Below are 18215 nucleotides of genomic sequence, written 5' to 3' on the forward strand. Positions count from 1 at the left end.
TCCTCCATTCTTCCCATGATGGCCCCCAACCCCTTCCCTTCACCTCCAATCATGGATTAATGTCTACTTCTCAGAGAGAACATTTGGTCTTTGTCTTTTTGGCTTATTTTGTTTAGCATGATATTCTCCAACTCCATCCATTTATCTGCAAATGCCATAATTTTATTCTCTTTTAATGCTGAGTAACATTCCATTTTGTATATATAACACAGTTTCTTTATTCATTCATCTGTTGAAGAGCATCTAGGTTGGTTCCACAGTTTAGCTAATATGAATTGAGTACAGCTGTACACATTGATGTGGGTGTGTCACTATAGTATGCTGATTTTAAGTCCTTTAGATATAGACTGAGGAATGGTATAGTTGGGTCAAATGGTGGTTCCATTCCAAGTTTTCTAAGGAATATGTTCTATATTCTTATACATACATATTCAATATTCTTTATTAGCTGCTAGATAAAATTTTGACAAGTGAACCTGTGAGAGAGAGAGAGAGAGAGAGAGAGAGAGAGAGAGTGTGTGTGTGTGTGTGTGTGTGTATTTGAGATTGCAGCTTTGTTTTACAATTAAAATATTGATAAAGAATGTTGAAAATTTTCATACTGAGCTCATATTTAAAAGTTCAGTGTTCTCAAGCAAAATTACTCTTCATATTTTAGGTACTTGACCGTTTATCTTAGTTATACTCTTTACTCTAAATTTAATTTTAAGTAGAAAATTTGTCTTCTGTATTTAGAGGAGTGGTAGGTGTGGATAATTACTGTAACATCATAACTTTATTGGTTTTGGCTATTTTATAGGATTCTGTAGCTTTACCAAAGAGGCTTTCATATATGGTGTTGAAAACAGATATTGATGTCAGATTTCATTTGATTTCTACACAGTCTTGGAGATTGAATTATGCTTCCTGAAATTTTTATTTTGAATATAGATTCTATATTACAATATATTTTTGCCTTTAAAACAGTTGACAAACTTGACAAATCTATGTGTTTAGTTTCCCTTTTAAAAGTAGTTTTCATATGTAAGCATCAGATACTTATATTATTTTTCTGAAGGATTCTGGAGTGAAAGAAGATGAACTGCAGGCCATCCTTAATTACCTACTGACAATGCATGAGGTAATATTTTAATCTCATATTTTGGGATCTTATTTTCTGAAGCTTCATTATGAACTTTTTAAAGGGTAAAAACAGTAAATCTTCATTGATCATATAATTGTAATGGGAAGTAAGGGTGTCTATTTAGGAATTAAATTCTAGCAACTTTTATTTAAATCATTTCTTACCACAGGATGGCTCTGAGAATAATCATGAAAGGCTTTAAAAAGTGTTATGGCTGGGGTTGCGGCTCAGTGGTGGAGCACTCACCTAGGGTGTGTGAGGCCCTGGGTTTAATCCTCAGTACCACATATAAATAAATAAATAAAGGTATTGTGTCCAGCTTCAACTAAAAAAAATGTACATATATATAAAAAAAGTGTTACACTTAGATTTCTTTGCGTTAAATCAAGGTGAGAAAAACTAAAAGTTTAGAAATGGATGGAATTATTATGTCTTTATTTTAAATGATAATTCAAAATTCTTACCTTGTGAATTAATAAATATACTTTTAAAATGATTAATAATTGAAAGGTAATGGTCTGACCTAGTTTGTTAATAATCAGGGCATAAAATAATGGCGTAAACCAGGTGCAGTGTCACATGCCTGTAATCCTAGCAGCTTGGGAGCCTGAGGCAGAAGGATTTCAAGTTCAAAGCTAGCCTCAGCAACTTAGCAAGGCCCTAAGGAACTCAGTGAGACCCTGTCTCTAAATAAAATGTAAAAAAGGATTGGAGATGTGGCTCAGTGGTTAATTGCCCCCATTAAAAAAAATGGCTTAAATTTCTTAATTGGATCATATTTGGTTCAAAATCATTAATGATTATCATTTTTTCCCTTGAGTACCATGTTGTATTATGTTTTTAGATTTTCCTGACCAGAAATAATAGTTGACAAGTTTTCTATTGAAATTCCTGTTATTATATGTGATTTTGTCTTTTATCATTAAATGGAATAAATAAAGGAATTCATAAGAGATAATTGGAAGTCACAATGGTCCTTATTTTCTCTGTGTCTTAATTCTGGGATTTTTCAGGTCTTCTAAATAATATTTTTCCTGAGGCTCAGTGCCCCAGCTCTAGATTTCTACTTAACTTACCAAAAATAGTAGCTTTTATAGCAAAAATTCAAAAGCACTAAAGGAAAAATTAAAGTCAAGACAACCAAATGAATAAACCTGTGATAGCGGCTCCCCTGCCTCCTTTTTTCCTTTGGGTCAGTATTCCCTATGTATACTCAATGGAATATCCAGCAAAGGCTGTGAAAGATTTTCATGAAGATTTTTTTGGAGTTCAGAACTCACATGTGCTCCTGTGCTGATATTCTATAAATATTAACAAATTTTAATTTGTGTAGTAGTATGTTGACTCAGTAATGAACATTTAGGGCCATCTTAATCTTTAATACTGACAACAGATAATATATAAGAACAACCCAGGACTGAGGTTGTGCTTCAGTGGTAGAGCACTTGATTGGCATGTGTGATCCTCATTACCACATACAAATAACTATATAAAATAAAGGTATTGTGTCCATCTACAACTAAAAACTATTAAAACAAAAAAAGAGCTATCCAGTCAACATTTTCCAAAAAATATTCTTTTAGAGCTATTTTCTTAAGAGACATGGTGAACAAAGTATTCTAGGTTAAATAAGTTTAGGAAATAATTTATAACCTTTTGCCCCTAACACTATCACCAGATTCACATGTATTAGTATGTTAATGACTCTGATATGTATTTCTATAATAAAAAATACGACTTAGTTTCCTCTCTTCTCCCAGTTTTAGTGACATGTGAGCCTTCCTTGGGGGTAGGAGAAATCCACTAAGTTAGATCTACTATTTCTAGAGAATGTGCCTTTGGGAAATCTTGACTCATTATAAGAGATATTTTATTTCACAGAGTAAGAAATTACATGGCTATTTGATGATGTGTATTTTGATTTATATAGATGAAAGTATTTTAAGAACAATTTGGGAGCTGGGGTTGTGGCTCAGCGGTAGAGCGCTCATCTCGGTGGGACCCTGGGTCTGGTCCTCAGCACCATGTAAAAAATAAAATGAGTGAAATAAAGGTATTGTGTCCAACCATAAAATAAATATTTATAAAAGAGAACAATTTGTGCAAAACAAGTATTATAGATATGTCTATTTTTATAAAGTTTAAATTTCTTCTGTTTTAGAAGTATTCATATATATTGCTTTTTCCTCATTCTTTTACTTTTAAATTTCTAAATAGGATGACAATCTAATGGATGTCCTACAGCTGCTTGTTGCATTAATGTCAGAGCATCCTAACTCTATGATTCCTGCTTTTGACCAAAGGAATGGGTTACGGTAAGTGTTACTACAGCAAGAGTCTTAATTAAAATAAGGGCTACTTTGGAAATACTGGAAAGATTCTTAAATATGAAAAGTAGTAAAAGTAGTATTTGACTTTACATTATTATGCGAGTTAAGATATAAGACACATTTATTTCATTATTTTGCTTTTTAAATGAACCTTGGAGACTCTATATTGAGTGACATTTTTTTGATACTGGGGATTCAACACAGTACTCTTGTATTTTTTATTTTGAATCTCACTAAGTTGATGAGGCTCATCTCAAACTTTTCATCGTTCTATCTCAGCCTCCTGTGTCTCTGGGATTACAGGTATTTGCCACTATGCCCAACATTCTTTATTACTATTTGAGTAGTAAAGACAGATACATCATTTCACTATTTTCTATGTTGAGTACTATTGTAAGGTTGATGTCAGCAGAGTTATCTTTGGGTCCTAGAGCAGGAGTATACAATTGCTATTCAAGAGAAGCTCTGCCTTCCCTTTAAAATATTGCTTCTGTTGGGTGTGGTGAAGCAAGGCTGCAATTCCAGCAACTCAGGAAGCTGAGGCAGGGGATTCGCAAGCTTGAGGTCAGCCTCAGCAACTTAGTGATATCCAGTTTCAAAATGAAAAGCACAAAGCACTAGGATGTAGCTCAATGGTAGAGCTTTCTGGGTTTCATCCCCAGAATTGTAGAACAAACAAATAAAATACACACACACACACACACCCCTCTTCTGACTCCTAATTCCAAATCATATTGGTTTTCTTGGGCTACCATAACTGAATACAATAGATTGGGCTGCTTATACAATAAAAAACTTTTTATTTTTTATATTTGTACATTGGTGGATACTGGAAGTTCAACCTAAAGGTAACAGCAGGGTTGGTGTCTGGTGAGGGCTTTTCTCTTGGGGTGGACATTCTCTTTCTATGACTTTGCATGGCATAGAGTGAGAGAGAATGAACTCTCTGGTGTCTCTTATAAATATGCCGACATTATTGGATCAGGGTCCCATTTTAATGGCTTCATTTAACCTTAATTATTGCTTTAGGGGCCCTATTTTCAATTCAGCCACACTGGGGGTTCGTGCAGCCTTACCATATGAATTTTTGGGAACACAGACATGTAAAACGTTTAATTCAAAATAACCACCACAGACAAAAGCACCATACCTTTCATTTACATATTGGGGAGTTTAAAAGATTTTTGTGACACAAAGTTTAATAGCTACTTTGTTAAATGATCAGCTAGAGTCACTAATCGTCTCATTATAATAAATTTCCCACATTAATCTTATCACATATCCTTTATTTGCTATTATAAGACAGAAATGACTATTATACTTAAGAAATGTAGTTTTTAGAGTTTTCCAGAGAAACAAATCCAGTAGTGTGTGTGTGTGTGTGTGTGTGTAAGGTAGTTTCAGACAGAGAAATTTCAATGAACTAGGCTACAAGACTATGGAGGCTGAGAAGTCCACAATCTTTAGAGGTAGGCTGTAGAGCCAAAGAAGAGTTGATGTTGCAATTTAGGTCCAAAAGCAGACTGACAGAATTTCTTTTTCCTCTAAAGGAAGTCACTTTTTTCCTAGCCTATTTTCAAGACCTTCAAATGATTAGATAAGGCCCACCACTTGTTATGGAGAATGCTTTACTCACAAATGATTTAAATGTTAATCTCACCCCTCCCCCAAAAAAATACTTTTACAAAAACATCTAGCATTAATCTTCAACCAAATATCTGGGTATCATGGCCTAGCCCAATTGACCCATAAAATTAGTATAAGAGTAAAGGCATTTATTTACAGTGTGTCATTTATTTATAGTTTTGCCACAATCAGAAATTACTGTTTCTCCTCACAATTGTCTAATAATTTTTTTGAAATAGATCAAATTACTGATAAACCAGCCCTAGTCACAAACAGAAAGATACTAAAGAGCCAAATAATTTAAAACAGAATTATAGATAAGAACCTATGTATGTATGTATGTTGTTCAGCCATCTCAGATTTCAAAGCAAAATGATGTTAAATGTCCTCCAGGTTGCTCTTAAATTAAGAAAAACCTATACTTGACTGCTTGTTCTTAATTAGTCAGATGGTTTTAATCTCATACCATATCACTCTGTTCTTTCTCTGACCTGTATTGTGAGTTTATAAGTAGATATTGGCAAGGTTCCCCCACCCCCAAATCAAAGAATGTATTTACTAGACTTTTGTGAAGGAAGAAAGCACATGGCTACCAAGCATTTGTAGATGTTCGATCTTAGGTTTGTGGTCCCTGTGACTGTTGGGTTTCAGTAGGCTTTGGAGTCTTATTCTGTATTTAAATAGGATAAGTATTTGTATTTATCTAGCATTGCAAAGAATGGATATTTTTAATAAGCAGCTTGATTTTTAATGAGTTTGAAATCTTCTAAATAAAGATCAGAATTTTTTATTCTTAGTAATCATATTAACACAAAACAGACTGGTCTTATTAACTTGTTTCTTTGGTATTTCATATTTGTTAACTTAGTTTCAGAATAATTAAAAGGTTTATGTGAAGATGTAGTTTTTAAAATTTTGGTGTCTATAATTTTATAACCTTATATTGTTAGTATTTGTGTGGTAGTGTCCAGTATTTTGTTAATTATTATAGGATCTTACTAATTTTTACTTTAAAATAATTTTAAGGCAGGAACATAGACATTTAATTATGAGTAAAAATTATGTTATTGAAATTCTTGACAATGAAAATTTGTACTATATAATTTTAGTCTTAGTGTGTGAACTCTTGGTTCACAGCCTCATATCAGACTTAGTTTCCCTAGGACTGAACATATTCATTGTGGATAATTCCTTGTATCCTCACCTTTCAGTTTTTTTTTGTAAATGTGTATATATATTTTTAGTTTTAGATGGACACAATACCTTTATTTTATTTGTTTTTATTTTTATGTGGTGCTGGCGCTCGACCCAGTGCCTCATGCATGCTAGGCAAAGGCTTTGCCACTGAGCCACAACCCGGCCCCACCTTTCAGTTCTTAATGCCTTAACTTTGATGACACTTTCTGCCATTCTGTTTATCTATTCCTGTTTTAAAAATCTGTACCTTTTCAGCATTGCAATGTTTCCACATCAAAAATCTTATGCTCCAGTGTCTTGCTTATTGATGCCACCCATCTGTTTCCTTCCATTTTTCTGATACCATTCTTTCCAATGCTCTTCAGGCTCCTAGAGACCTTTTGTCCCTTGATCTCACTATTATTATACTAGTCTGTCATTTTTCTATCCTTGTTTACTTCCTTCCTATCCTGGTTGACTGCTGGAACTAGTTTCTAGTGAAAACTCCCTTCTACCATTGTCCTGTTACATCATCTCTTGAGAATCGTAATCCTAAATCAGTCTGTGTAGGGACCATCTCAGCTGGTGGAAGAAATATTGTAGCCCATATATTAAAGTTGTTTTTAAAAATCAGTTGCACTTTTACCATTGTTAAACCTTGATTTTATTTGTCCCTTCAGATAAGATTCCAGATTTTTAAAGTTTTTCATTATTGTTCTCAGCAACAGTAGCTTTATCTACTTCATCAAAGCTATCAGAAGGGAATTATTTCAACTTCCATCTTCTTTTTTTAAAGGTGTACACCAGAGCCCATTCTTCCTGTTTTTTATTTTTATTTATTTATTTATTTTTGTACCAGGGATTGAACCTAGGGGTCTTAACCACTGAGCCACACCCCCAGCCCTTTCTATTTTTTATTTTGAGACAGAGTCTTGCTAAGTTGCTTGGAGCTTCACTACGTTGCTGAGGCTGGCTCTGAACTTTTGATCCTCCTGCCTCAGCCTCCTGAGTTGCTGGGATTACAGGCCTGCGCCACCAAGCCCAGCCTTCTTCCTGTTTATGACTGTCTTTCCACTGTTGCTTTTGATAATATTTTTTTGTATTTCTTATGTTGCCTTCTTTTGGTGACTTTTCCATAAAGGTCTATTTTAATAGATATGTTGGGGTGCAGCCACTCCGATTCTTTTAAATATTGACTATTGCTGCTTTCTTGCTACAGTGACAGCTGAGAGTGTGACAGAGATGATAAGGCCCACACAATGTATTTACTATCTGATTAGTCACAGGGATGTTTCCTAACCCCCGTGTTAGTAAATGCTGATAGATTCCCCACACCCCTCCTCTCATTATATGTTATTTCAAGACTAGGTTAAGCTCTAGCAAAATGCATTTTTGTAACTGTGGGGTTTGGATTAGTTTTGTGTTTTATAGATCTTAAAAATGTTGTTTTTTTTGTAACATTTACTTGACACCATTGTTACTGTAACAAAATTATTTGATTCAATGTATGCTTCACTAAGTTTGGCAGTATCATTTTGGTTTTTATAGTATTAGTACAGCATAATTGACATGCAAACAATAGCATGTTTGAAATATATAATTGGTTAAGTTTCAACATAATGTATAAACTATGAAACCACCACAATAAGGTAATGGCAAATCTGCCACTGCCAAAAGTTTCCTGGTGCCCTTTTGTAATTCTTTCCTTATACTGATCCCAAGTCAGATAGTGAGCTGCTTATTGTCACTGTAGTTTACATTGGATTTGTAGATTTTTGTATAAATGGAATCATGTAGTATGCAATTTTTGTCTTTCTCTTTCACTCACCATAAATTGTTTTGGGATCTATCAATATTGTTGCATATATCAATAGTTTATTCTTTTTTGTTATTGAATAGTATTCCATTACTTGTTATGTCCCACAAATTATTTAGCCATTCTTTTATGTGGACATTTATTTTTAGCTTCTGGTTCTTGAAAACAAGCCTGTTTTGAACATTCATGTAAAGTATTTGTGTGGATATATGCTTTTGTATATCTTGGATATGTATCATTATATCAGCATATAATGATTGGTATATTTTTAATTTTTAGGTAATCATTAAGCTGATTTCCAAAGTTATAGTGTCATTTTATATTCCTCCAAGTAGCATGTGAGAATTTGCTCGCTTCATGTTCTCAGCAACACTTGGATGATCAGTCTTTAATTTTAAACATTCTAATAAGTTTGTGATAGTATCTAGTCTAGTTCTAATTTGCATTTCCTTAGTAACTAATTATGTCCAGCATCTTATCATTTGCTTGTTTGCCATTTGTATAGATTTCTTGAGTGAAATGCCCAAATCTTTCCCTCATTTTTTAAGTTGTGTTTTTTATTTTCTACTTTTGTGTTTAAGAATTTTCATAGTCTGGGTATAAGTACTTTATCTGGTATGTACTTTGTAAATATTTTCTCCAGTCTGTGGTATATCTTTGTGCTCTTACCAGAGTCTTTCAAAGAGTGGTTAGTCTTAATTATAATAAAGTCTAAATTCTTTTATGGATTATTGTATTTGTGCCATATGTAAAAACTTTTTGCCCATGTCAAGTTTGGAAATACTTTCTTCTAAAAGTTTTATAGTTTTAGATTTAACATTTTAGTTTATGCATAATTTAATGTTAGTTTTTGTATTTGATGAGAGATATGGATCAAGGTTGTTTTCTTTTTACATATGAATATTCAGTTCTTCTGGAACCGTTTGTTGAAGCGATTATCTTTTCTTCACCAGATTACCTTCTTAGTTGAAAATTTCAGTTATTTTTACATTAATTATTTGTTTTTCTTGATGCTAAACCTAAACTGTTGTAATTACTGTAGGCATAAGGTTAGAGAGTGTGAGTTTTCATACTTTGTTCTTCTTTTACCAGTTGCATTTTCAGATATGTTTTAGAATTGGCTTGTCAGTTTCTATAAAAGCTTGCTGGAAGTTTGTGATTACCTTGAATCTATAAATCAGAGGGAACAAATAATAACTTAATATTGATCCAGTATTGATTCTGAATTATGAACTCTACATCTCTCTCCATTTAAGTCTTTGTTTTGAGCAGTTTAGTAGTTTTCAGTGAATAGTTTTAAAAATTAGTTTAGATTTCACATTTAGTATTTAGATTTCTTTGTCAGATTTATCTTTGAGTATTTAAGATTTCCTGATGCAATTGTAAATGATATTCTTAATATAAATTTTTGTTTATTCGTTGCTACCACTTATAAATACACACTGTGGCTTGGACATGAGGTGTTCCCCCAAAGGTCCTGTGTGAGCAGGAGGTAAATGATTATATTATGAGAGCTGTCTCTTAATTAGTGGATTAATCCATTTGATGGATTAATAATTTAAATGGATTAACTGGGTCATAACTGTAGGCAGGCAGTGAGTGATGGGAGGAGGAGGGTCTGGGGGCATATCCTGGAAGGGTGCATCTTCCCTCGGCCTTGGTGTCTCCTCTGCTCCCTGGCTGCCATGAATGGAGTAGCTCTCACAGCCTTTTCTTCAATTTAGACCCAGAGCAATGGATTCAGCTGACCATGGATTAAATCTCTGAGACTGTCAGTCAAAATAAACCTTTTTCCTCTAGAGATTTGTTTAGGAAAGTACATCATATTCAAGGGAGAATGGGACATTCTCAACAGAGATGCCTTTGGGGTAACGCAAGGGACATGTATTCGAGGCAAAATATAGGTCACCTTTAGAAGGAGAGACAGTTCCAAATAACCTTTTTCTTCTTTAGGTTTTTCTGGTCAGGAATTTTGGTCACAGTGAGGTAAAGCTGACTAACATAATACAATTTTCATTTTTTTCTTTTTTCTGAGAGAGTGTGTCTCCATTTTGCCCAGGCTGGCCTTGAATTTATAATCTTCTCATTGTTCCTGGCTTGTTTGATCTTGTTTCCTATAAGTTATTAGTTCAATGGATTTTTTTGCTGATTCCTTATGATTTTCTATGTAGATCTTTGGTCTGCAAATCAAGATAGCTTTAATTTTTTTCCTGTTCTGAATAATATTGCAAGTTCTACCTCTCCAATGTATGTTGTAGTTCCAGTGTCCTTTCATTTTCAAGATCTGTCTTGCCTTGCTTTGGGTCTTTGTTGTCCATTTTCCACACAGGAAGAAGGCAGAGAATTGGCGGGTATTTCAAATCTTATTTGAATTTAGAAAGACTGCTTTTCTGATTTGGGTGTGTTCTGTATGTGTGTATTTTCTTGGGTGAGTTTCAGACTTTTGTAGGTTCTTTTATAGATTTTTTTTTCGTTTTTTTTTTTATTGGTTGTTCACAACATTACAAAGCTCTTGACAAATCATATTTCATACATTAGAATCAAGTGGGTTATGAACTCCCATTTTTACCCCAAATACAGATTGCAGAATCACATCGGTTACACATCACATTTTTACATACTGCCATATTAGTAGTGACTGTTGTATTCTGCTACCTTTCCTATCCTCTACTATCCCCCCTCCCCCCCCTCCCATCTTCTCTCTCTACCCCATCTACTGTAATTCATTTCCCTCCATGTTTGTTATCCCATTCCCCTCATAACCTCTTATATATAATTTTGTATAACAATGAGGGTCTCCCTCCATTTCCATGTGATTTCCCTTTTTTTCTCCCTTTCCCTCCCACCTCATGTCTCTGTTTAATGTTAATGTTTTCTTCCTGCTCTTCCTCCCTGTTCTGTTGTTAGTTACTCTCATTATATCAAAGAAGACATTTGGTATTTGTTTTTTAGGGATTGGCTAGCTTCACTAAGCATAATCTGCTCTAGTGCCATCCATTTCCCTGCAAATTCCGTGATTTTGTCATTTTTTAGTGCTGCGTAATACTCCATGGTGTATGAATGCCACATTTTTTTTTATCCATTCATCTATTGAAGGGCATCTGGGTTGATTCCACAGTCTAGCAATTGTGAATTGTGCTGCTATGAACATCGATGTGGCAGTATCCCTGTAGTGTGCTCTTTTAAGGTTTTCAGGAAATAGTCCGAGAAGGGCAATAGCTGGGTCAAATGGTGGTTCCATTCCCAGCTTTCCCAGGAATCTCCATACTGCTTTCCAAATTGGCTGCACCCGTTTGCAGTCCCACCAGCAGTGTACAAGAGTACCCTTTTCCCCACATCCTCGCCAGCACTCGTTGTTGTTTGACTTCGTCATGGCTGCCAATCTTACTGGAGTGAGGTGGTATCTTAGGGTGGTTTTGATTTGCATTTCCTTGACTGCTAGAGATGGTGAGCATTTTTTCATGTACTTGTTGATTGATTGTATGTCCTCCTCTGTGAAGTGTTTGTTCATGTCCTTGGCCCATTTGTTGATTGGGTTGTTTGTTTTCTTATTGTCTAATTTTTTGAGTTCTTTGTATACTCTTGATATTAGGGCTCTATCTGAAGTGTGAGGAGTAAAAGTTTGTTCCCAGGATGTAGGCTCCCTATTTACCTCTCTTATTGTTTCTCTTGCTGAGAAAAAACTTTTCAGTTTAAGAAAGTCCCATTTGTTGATTCTTGTTATTAACTCTTGTGCTATGTGTGTCCTATTAAGGAATTTGGAGCCCGTCCCCACAATCTGTAGATCGGAGCCAACTTTTTCTTCTATCAGACGCAGTGTCTCTGATTTGATACCTAGCTCCTTTATCCACTTTGAGTTGACTTTTGTGCATGGCGACAGTAGGGGATTCAGTTTCATTTTGTTGCATATGGATTTCCAGTTTTCCCAACACCATTTGTTGAAGATGCTATCCTTTCTCCATTGCATGTTTTTAGCTCCTTTATCAAATATAAGATAGTTGTAGCTTTGTGGATTAGTCTCTGTGTCCTCTATTCTGTACCATTGGTCCACCCGCCTGTTCTGGTACCAGTACCATGCTGTTTTTATTACTATTGCTCTGTAATATAGTTTGAAATCTGCTATCGCTATACCACCTGACTCACACTTCCTGCTTAGAATTGTTTTTGCTATTCTGGGTCTTTTATTTTTCCATATGAATTTCATGATTGCTTTATCTATTTCTACAAGAAATCCCATTGGGATTTTGATTGGCATTGCATTGAACCTATAGAGAACTTTTGGTAATGTCGCCATTTTGATGATGTTAGTTCTGCCTATCCATGAACAAGGTATATTTTTCCATCTTCTAAGATCTTCTTCTATTTCTTTCTTTAGGGTTCTGTAGTTTTCATTGTATAGGTCTTTCACCTCTTTTGTTAGGTTGATTCCCAAGTATTTTATTTTTTTTGAGGATATTGTGAATGGAGTGTTTTTCCTCATTTCCATTTCAGAAGTTTTGTCGCTGATATACAGAAATGCCTTTGATTTATGCGTGTTGATTTTATATCCTGCCACTTTGCTGAATTCATTTATTAGTTCTAGTAGTTTTTTTGAGACCCTTTTGGGTCTTCTAGGTATAGAATCATGTCATCTGCAAATAGTGATAATTTAAGTTCTTCTTTTCCTATTTTTATGCCTTTAATTTCTTTCGTCTGTCTAATTGCTCTGGCCAGTGTTTCGAGAACTATATTGAATAGAAGTGGTGATAGGGGGCATCCCTGTCTTGTTCCAGATTTTAGAGGGAATGCCTTCAATTTTTCTCCATTCAGAATGATGCTAGCCTGAGGCTTAGCATAGATAGCTTTTACAATGTCGAGGTAAGTTCCTGTTATCCCTAGTTTTTCTAATGTTTTGAACATAAAGGGATGCTGTACTTTGTCGAATGCTTTTTCTGCGTCTATCGAGATGATCATATGGTTCTTATCTTTAAGTCTATTGATGTGGTGAATAACATTTATTGATTTCCGTATATTGAACCATCCTTGCATCCCAGGGATGAATCCTACTTGATCATGGTGCACAATTTTTTTGATGTGCCTTTGTATCCGATTCGCCAGAATTTTATTGAGGATTTTTGCATCTAGGTTCATTAGAGATATTGGTCTGTAGTTTTCTTTCTTTGAGGTGTCTTTGTCTGGTTTCGGAATCAGGGTGATGTTGGCCTCATAGAATGAATTTGGAAGAGCTCCCTCTTTTTCTATTTCCTGAAATAACTTGAAAAGTATTGGTATTAATTCTTCTTTAAAGGTTTTGTAGAACTCCGCTGTATACCCATCCGGTCCTGGGCTTTTCTTGGTTGGAAGTCTTTTGATTGCTTCTTCTATTTCATCTATTGATATTGGTCTGTTTAAGTTGTGAGTTTCCTCCTGACTCAGTCTGGGCAAATCATATGACTTAAGGAATTTATCGATGTCTTCACTATCTTCTATTTTATTGGAATATAGGTTTTCAAAATAATTTCTCATTGTTTTCTGAAGCGTCTGTTGTAATATTGCCTTTTTCATCCCGTATGTTAGTAATTTGAGTTCTCGCTCTTCTTCTCTTCGTTAGCATGGCTAGGGGTCTGTTGATCTTATTTATTTTTTCAAAGAACCAACTTTTTGTTTTGTTAATTTTTTTCAGTAGTTTCTTTTGTTTCAATTTCATTGATTTCTGCTCTGATTTTAATTAATTCTTGCCTTCTGCTACATTTGCTATTGTTTTGCTCTTCCTTTTCTAGGGCTTTGAGATGAAGTGTGAGCTCATTTATTTGTTGGTTTTTCCTTTTTTTGAGGAATGACCTCCAGGCGATGAATTTCCCTCTTAAAACTGCTTTCATTGTGTCCCATAGATTCCGATATGTTGTGTCTGTATTTTCATTTATCTCTAAGAATTTTTTGATTTCCTCCTTTATGTCTTCTGTAACCCATTGATCATTCAGTAACGTATTGTTCATTGTCCATGTTTTGTAGGATTTTTCCTTCCTTCTTTTATCATTGATTTCCAGTTTCATTCCATTATGATCTGATAAAGTGCATGGTATTATCTCAACCCCTTTATATTTACTGAGGGTTGCCCTATTGCATAATATATGATCTATTTTTGAGAAGGTTCCATGTGCTGCTGAGAAAAAAGTATATCCACTTGATGATGGTTGATATATTCTATATATGTCAGTTAAGTCTAGGTTATTGATTGTGATATTGAGGTCAATAGTTTCTTTATTCAACTTTTGTTTGGAGGATCTGTCCAATGGTGAGAGAGGTGTGTTGAAGTCACCCATGATTATTGTGTTGTGGTCTATTTGATTCTTGAACTTGAGGAGAGTTTGTTTTATGAACGTCACAGTGCCATTATTTGGTGCATAAATATTGGTAATTGTTATGTCTTGTTGGTGAATGGTTCCTTTTAACAGTATATAATGTCCTTCCTTATCCCTTTTGATTAACTTAATCTTGAAGTCTATTTTATTCCATATGAGAATGGCCACCCCTGCTTGCTTACGAGGAGCGGGTGCGTGGTATATTTTTCCCCAACCTTTTACCTTGAGCCTGTGTATGTCTTTTCCAATCAGATGTGTCTCCTGGAGGCAGCATATTGTTGGATTTGTTTTTTTAATCCATGTTACCAGCCTATGTCGCTTTATTGGAGAGTTTAAGCCATTAACGTTTAGCGTTACTATTGATATATGGTTTGTACTTCCTGCCATGTTTGATTATTTATCTCTTTTTTTCCCCTAATTTAGTTTGTTTCTCCATGATTAGCTTTCCCCCCGTCCTCTGTCTTTACCGAGGCACTTCCCGCTGATGGTTTTGGTTATCGTTTTCCATTTCTTCCTCGTGTAGAGTTTTGCTCAAGACGCTTTGCAATGCTGGTTTTCTGGCTACAAATTCTTTTAGCTTTTGTTTATCATGAAAGATTTTTATTTCGTTGTCTTATCTGAAGCTTAATTTTGCTGGATACAGAATTCTTGGTTGGCATCCATTGTCTTTCAGTGTTTGAAATACGTTGTTCCAGGATCTTCTCGCTTTCAGCGTCTGTGATGAAAAATCCGTTGTAAACCTTATTGGTTTACCCCTAAATGTAATCTGCCTCTTTTCTCTTGTAGCTTTTAATATTTTCTCTTTGTTCTGTATATTGGATAGCTTCATAACAATGTGTCTTGGCGTTGGTCTACTGTGATTTTGTGTGCTCGGTGTCCTGTATGTATCTACAATTTGTATATCTGTTTCCTTTTTTATTTCTGGAAAGTTTTCTGTAATTATTTCCTTAAGCAAGTTACTCATTCCCTTGGCATGAATCTCTGTGCCTTCCTCTATCCCGATGACTCGTAAGTTTGGTTTTTTAAAATTATACCAAATCTCTTGGATGTTTTTCTCGTGATTTTTAACTAGTTTATCTGAGTTGGCTAGACTCTTTTCAAGATGATGTATTTTGTCTTCATTATCTGATGTTCTGGCTTCTACTTGCTCCACTCTGTTAGTGATACTCTCGATTGAGTTTTTAATTTGGTTTATCATTTCCTTCATTTTTATAATTATTGTTTGATTTTTTTTATAATCTCTATCTCCTGATAAAGATGCTTAACTTCTTCTTTTATCTGTTTATGTAATTCATTTTCAATGTGCTCTTTAAGGTTCCTTTCCATCTGTCTAAGGTGTTCCTTGAGTTCTTTATATGGCCATTTTTCTGATGACTCCAGGTCCTCCTGAATATTTAGGCTGCCTTTCATTGTTTGTACTCGTTTTCTTCCTTGCTTTTTTATGCTCATGATACTTCTTGTTCTGTTTGACTGCTGAGTTACTGTTTACTCTTATAAATTTATTTGATGCTTGGGAGGAGAGGTATTAGAAGGGAAGGGAAGAAGTGACTAAAGAGAGTGAGTGTAGGCAGGTGGAATTCAAGAGAGGGGGAATAAGAAAATTGAAAAGAAATGAAAAGACAAAAGAAAAAAAAGTGAAAAGAAAGAAAGAAAAAACGAAAAAATAGAAATTTAAAACAAACAAAAAAATTATAATGATAATAAAAAATGGAAATTGAAGTTTAAAAATAATAATAATAATAATAGAATAAAAAGAATTAAAAAAAATTGAAACCATTAATAAGAAAGTTAAACAACAACAACAACATCAACTACAAAAAGTGGGAATAAAAAAAAATACTAATAATCATTAAAAAAAAAATAATAATAAATGCAGTCATAGAGCTCGATTAACTTCTCTTCCAGTAGGTGGAGCTATGCCCACTGGGCCAGGCTTCTCCTCTTGATAGGTGGGAACCAATCACTGTGCCTCAGCTCTTCTTCCCAGACTGTGCGAGTCTCCAGTCCTGAGTGCCTAGGTCCTTCTCTTGTGGTTCCTCAATCCAGGCCCCACTCACCTGTGACGCTTATCACATTACTGGCTACACGCTGGGTCTGCTGCTCCTGGGAGCCCTGTTTTCACGGATGCCTGGGCACACCCTTTCTGTTTGCCTCCCTCGGACCCTAAGTTTGTAGGGCTTGGGGCTGAGGACCCCCAGCGAACTTGTTTGCCCTCAGGTAGCAACTCCCCTGGTAGCTGGTGCAAGGGACCTCTGTTGTCAGCCCTGGTGGGAGCGATAGCCGGGGGTTCTGTGTCGCTAGTCCCACATCACTCCTGATTCCTTGGGTCTGGCTATGGTGCTCAGTTGGCTTTTACCTCTGTGAGATCAGGTGGGCCGACTAGTTATTTCAGCAGGATCGTTAGTGTTGTTGAGTCACGAGAAGCAGGCGATCCGGGGCTTAAATGCAGCAGATTCGTGCTCAGTGTGTGTTTTCTGAGGGGCCCAAAGTGTACGCCCTAGCTCCACGTCAGCTCAGCATTGCCTAGTGATTCTGAGCAAATAGGCTTTAGATAATTTACAGCTCCCTATGCCCGCGCAGTTGAAGAGGTCAGAGACTTGATCTCTCCGCGCCTGCCGCCATGTTAGACCTCGTCAATGATATTCATGTTACCCTTACAGTTTCCTGGCATAAGCAAGATCTTGGGATTATACGAACTGCTGCTTCTGTTTCCAGTCCAGTTTTCTAGAACTGAAACCCTGCTGCCGTCGCCTCCACCTCTGGTCCGCGCTCTTGGGCGCCGCGCTTGTCCGTGACCTTAGCAGCGCTGCCGCGGAGGGCCGAAGCGGCTGGCGCCGCGGAGGGCCCAAGCGGCTGCCGCCGCGCCTCTCCAGCCCCGTCCTCTGGAGCACGAGTCCCCTCGCAGGGGGATGCCGAACGACCCCAGAGCAGGCTCTGCCCCAAGGTGCAGCAGGGAACAGGCGACCGAGGCACTTGAGGCCGTGGTCCACCCTTTGGAGGACAGGGCTCGGCACGCAGCCCAGTTCCAGTCTCTAGATGCGGCAGCTGGACCGTGTAGACATGGCCATCAATACAGCATGCAGAAAGCAAATGGCGGCTCCCGCGGAGTGGATTTTCGGCCCCGAAACTACAGCCCCGCCAACAATTCCAATCCACTAACTCTCCCTGTATAGACAATATTCAAAAAAAAAAAAAAAAAGGGCGGGGTGTACTGAGCTTTCTTTGCCTCAGGTACTTACAATCCACTGCTGATTACCCATTCAGCTTCTCTGCCGGGAGCGCTGCTGTGAGCAGGAAAGCGTCTGGGAGCCAAGCGTCTCTTTTTCAATCTCTTTGTTTTTTCTGCTGCTTCTCCGGGTGGTCCACTACAGATTAATGGTGAAAGGAGCTCTAACAAGCTGGGTGAAGTCTCGATTAAAGCCGCTGTTCTGAGCACCAGGCTCAGCACTTCAGCAACCCCCTTACGCAGCGGCCATCTTCTCTTTTATAGATTTAGAGGATCCTTCTCCTCTGTTCTCATCTATCCCCTGCTCCCTTCTAGGATGTATTTTCTAATTTCTTCTAACTAGAAACAGTGTTTCTCAAAACTTTGGCCACCTGAATTTCTAATATCCAAGTGTGAATCCAGAGCCTGCTTTTTGGTTAGATTCAGAAGAGAAAAGAAAAAGACTTAGACCCTTGTCTCCGTATGTGGGATTCTGACTCGTAACTCCCCTATACAATGCACCTGCTCTTTTTAGTCTTTGTAGTGCTTTGGTGATTGTTTTTTTATTCTCCCCTGTAGTTTTAGTTGTAATATTCAA

The 18215-nt window shown here is 36.3% G+C and overlaps 1 protein-coding gene across 5 annotated transcripts in view; it reads left to right on the forward strand.

Moving 5' to 3' along the window:
* LRBA (LPS responsive beige-like anchor protein) overlaps positions 1-18215 on the forward strand; it is a 755692-nt gene that overhangs the window by 131791 nt on the left and 605686 nt on the right. For all 5 annotated transcript variants that reach the window (XM_081304745.1, XM_081304743.1, XM_081304747.1 and 2 more), the window contains exons 16-17: positions 1058-1120; positions 3341-3438. In XM_081304745.1, the coding sequence (XP_081160871.1) occupies positions 1058-1120; positions 3341-3438 (161 nt within the window). The remainder of the gene's footprint in view (positions 1-1057; positions 1121-3340; positions 3439-18215) is intronic.

The sequence above is a fragment of the Spermophilus citellus genome (assembly GCF_964194105.1).
Source record: "Spermophilus citellus genome assembly, chromosome: 8".
Taxonomy (NCBI): Eukaryota; Metazoa; Chordata; class Mammalia; order Rodentia; family Sciuridae; genus Spermophilus; species Spermophilus citellus.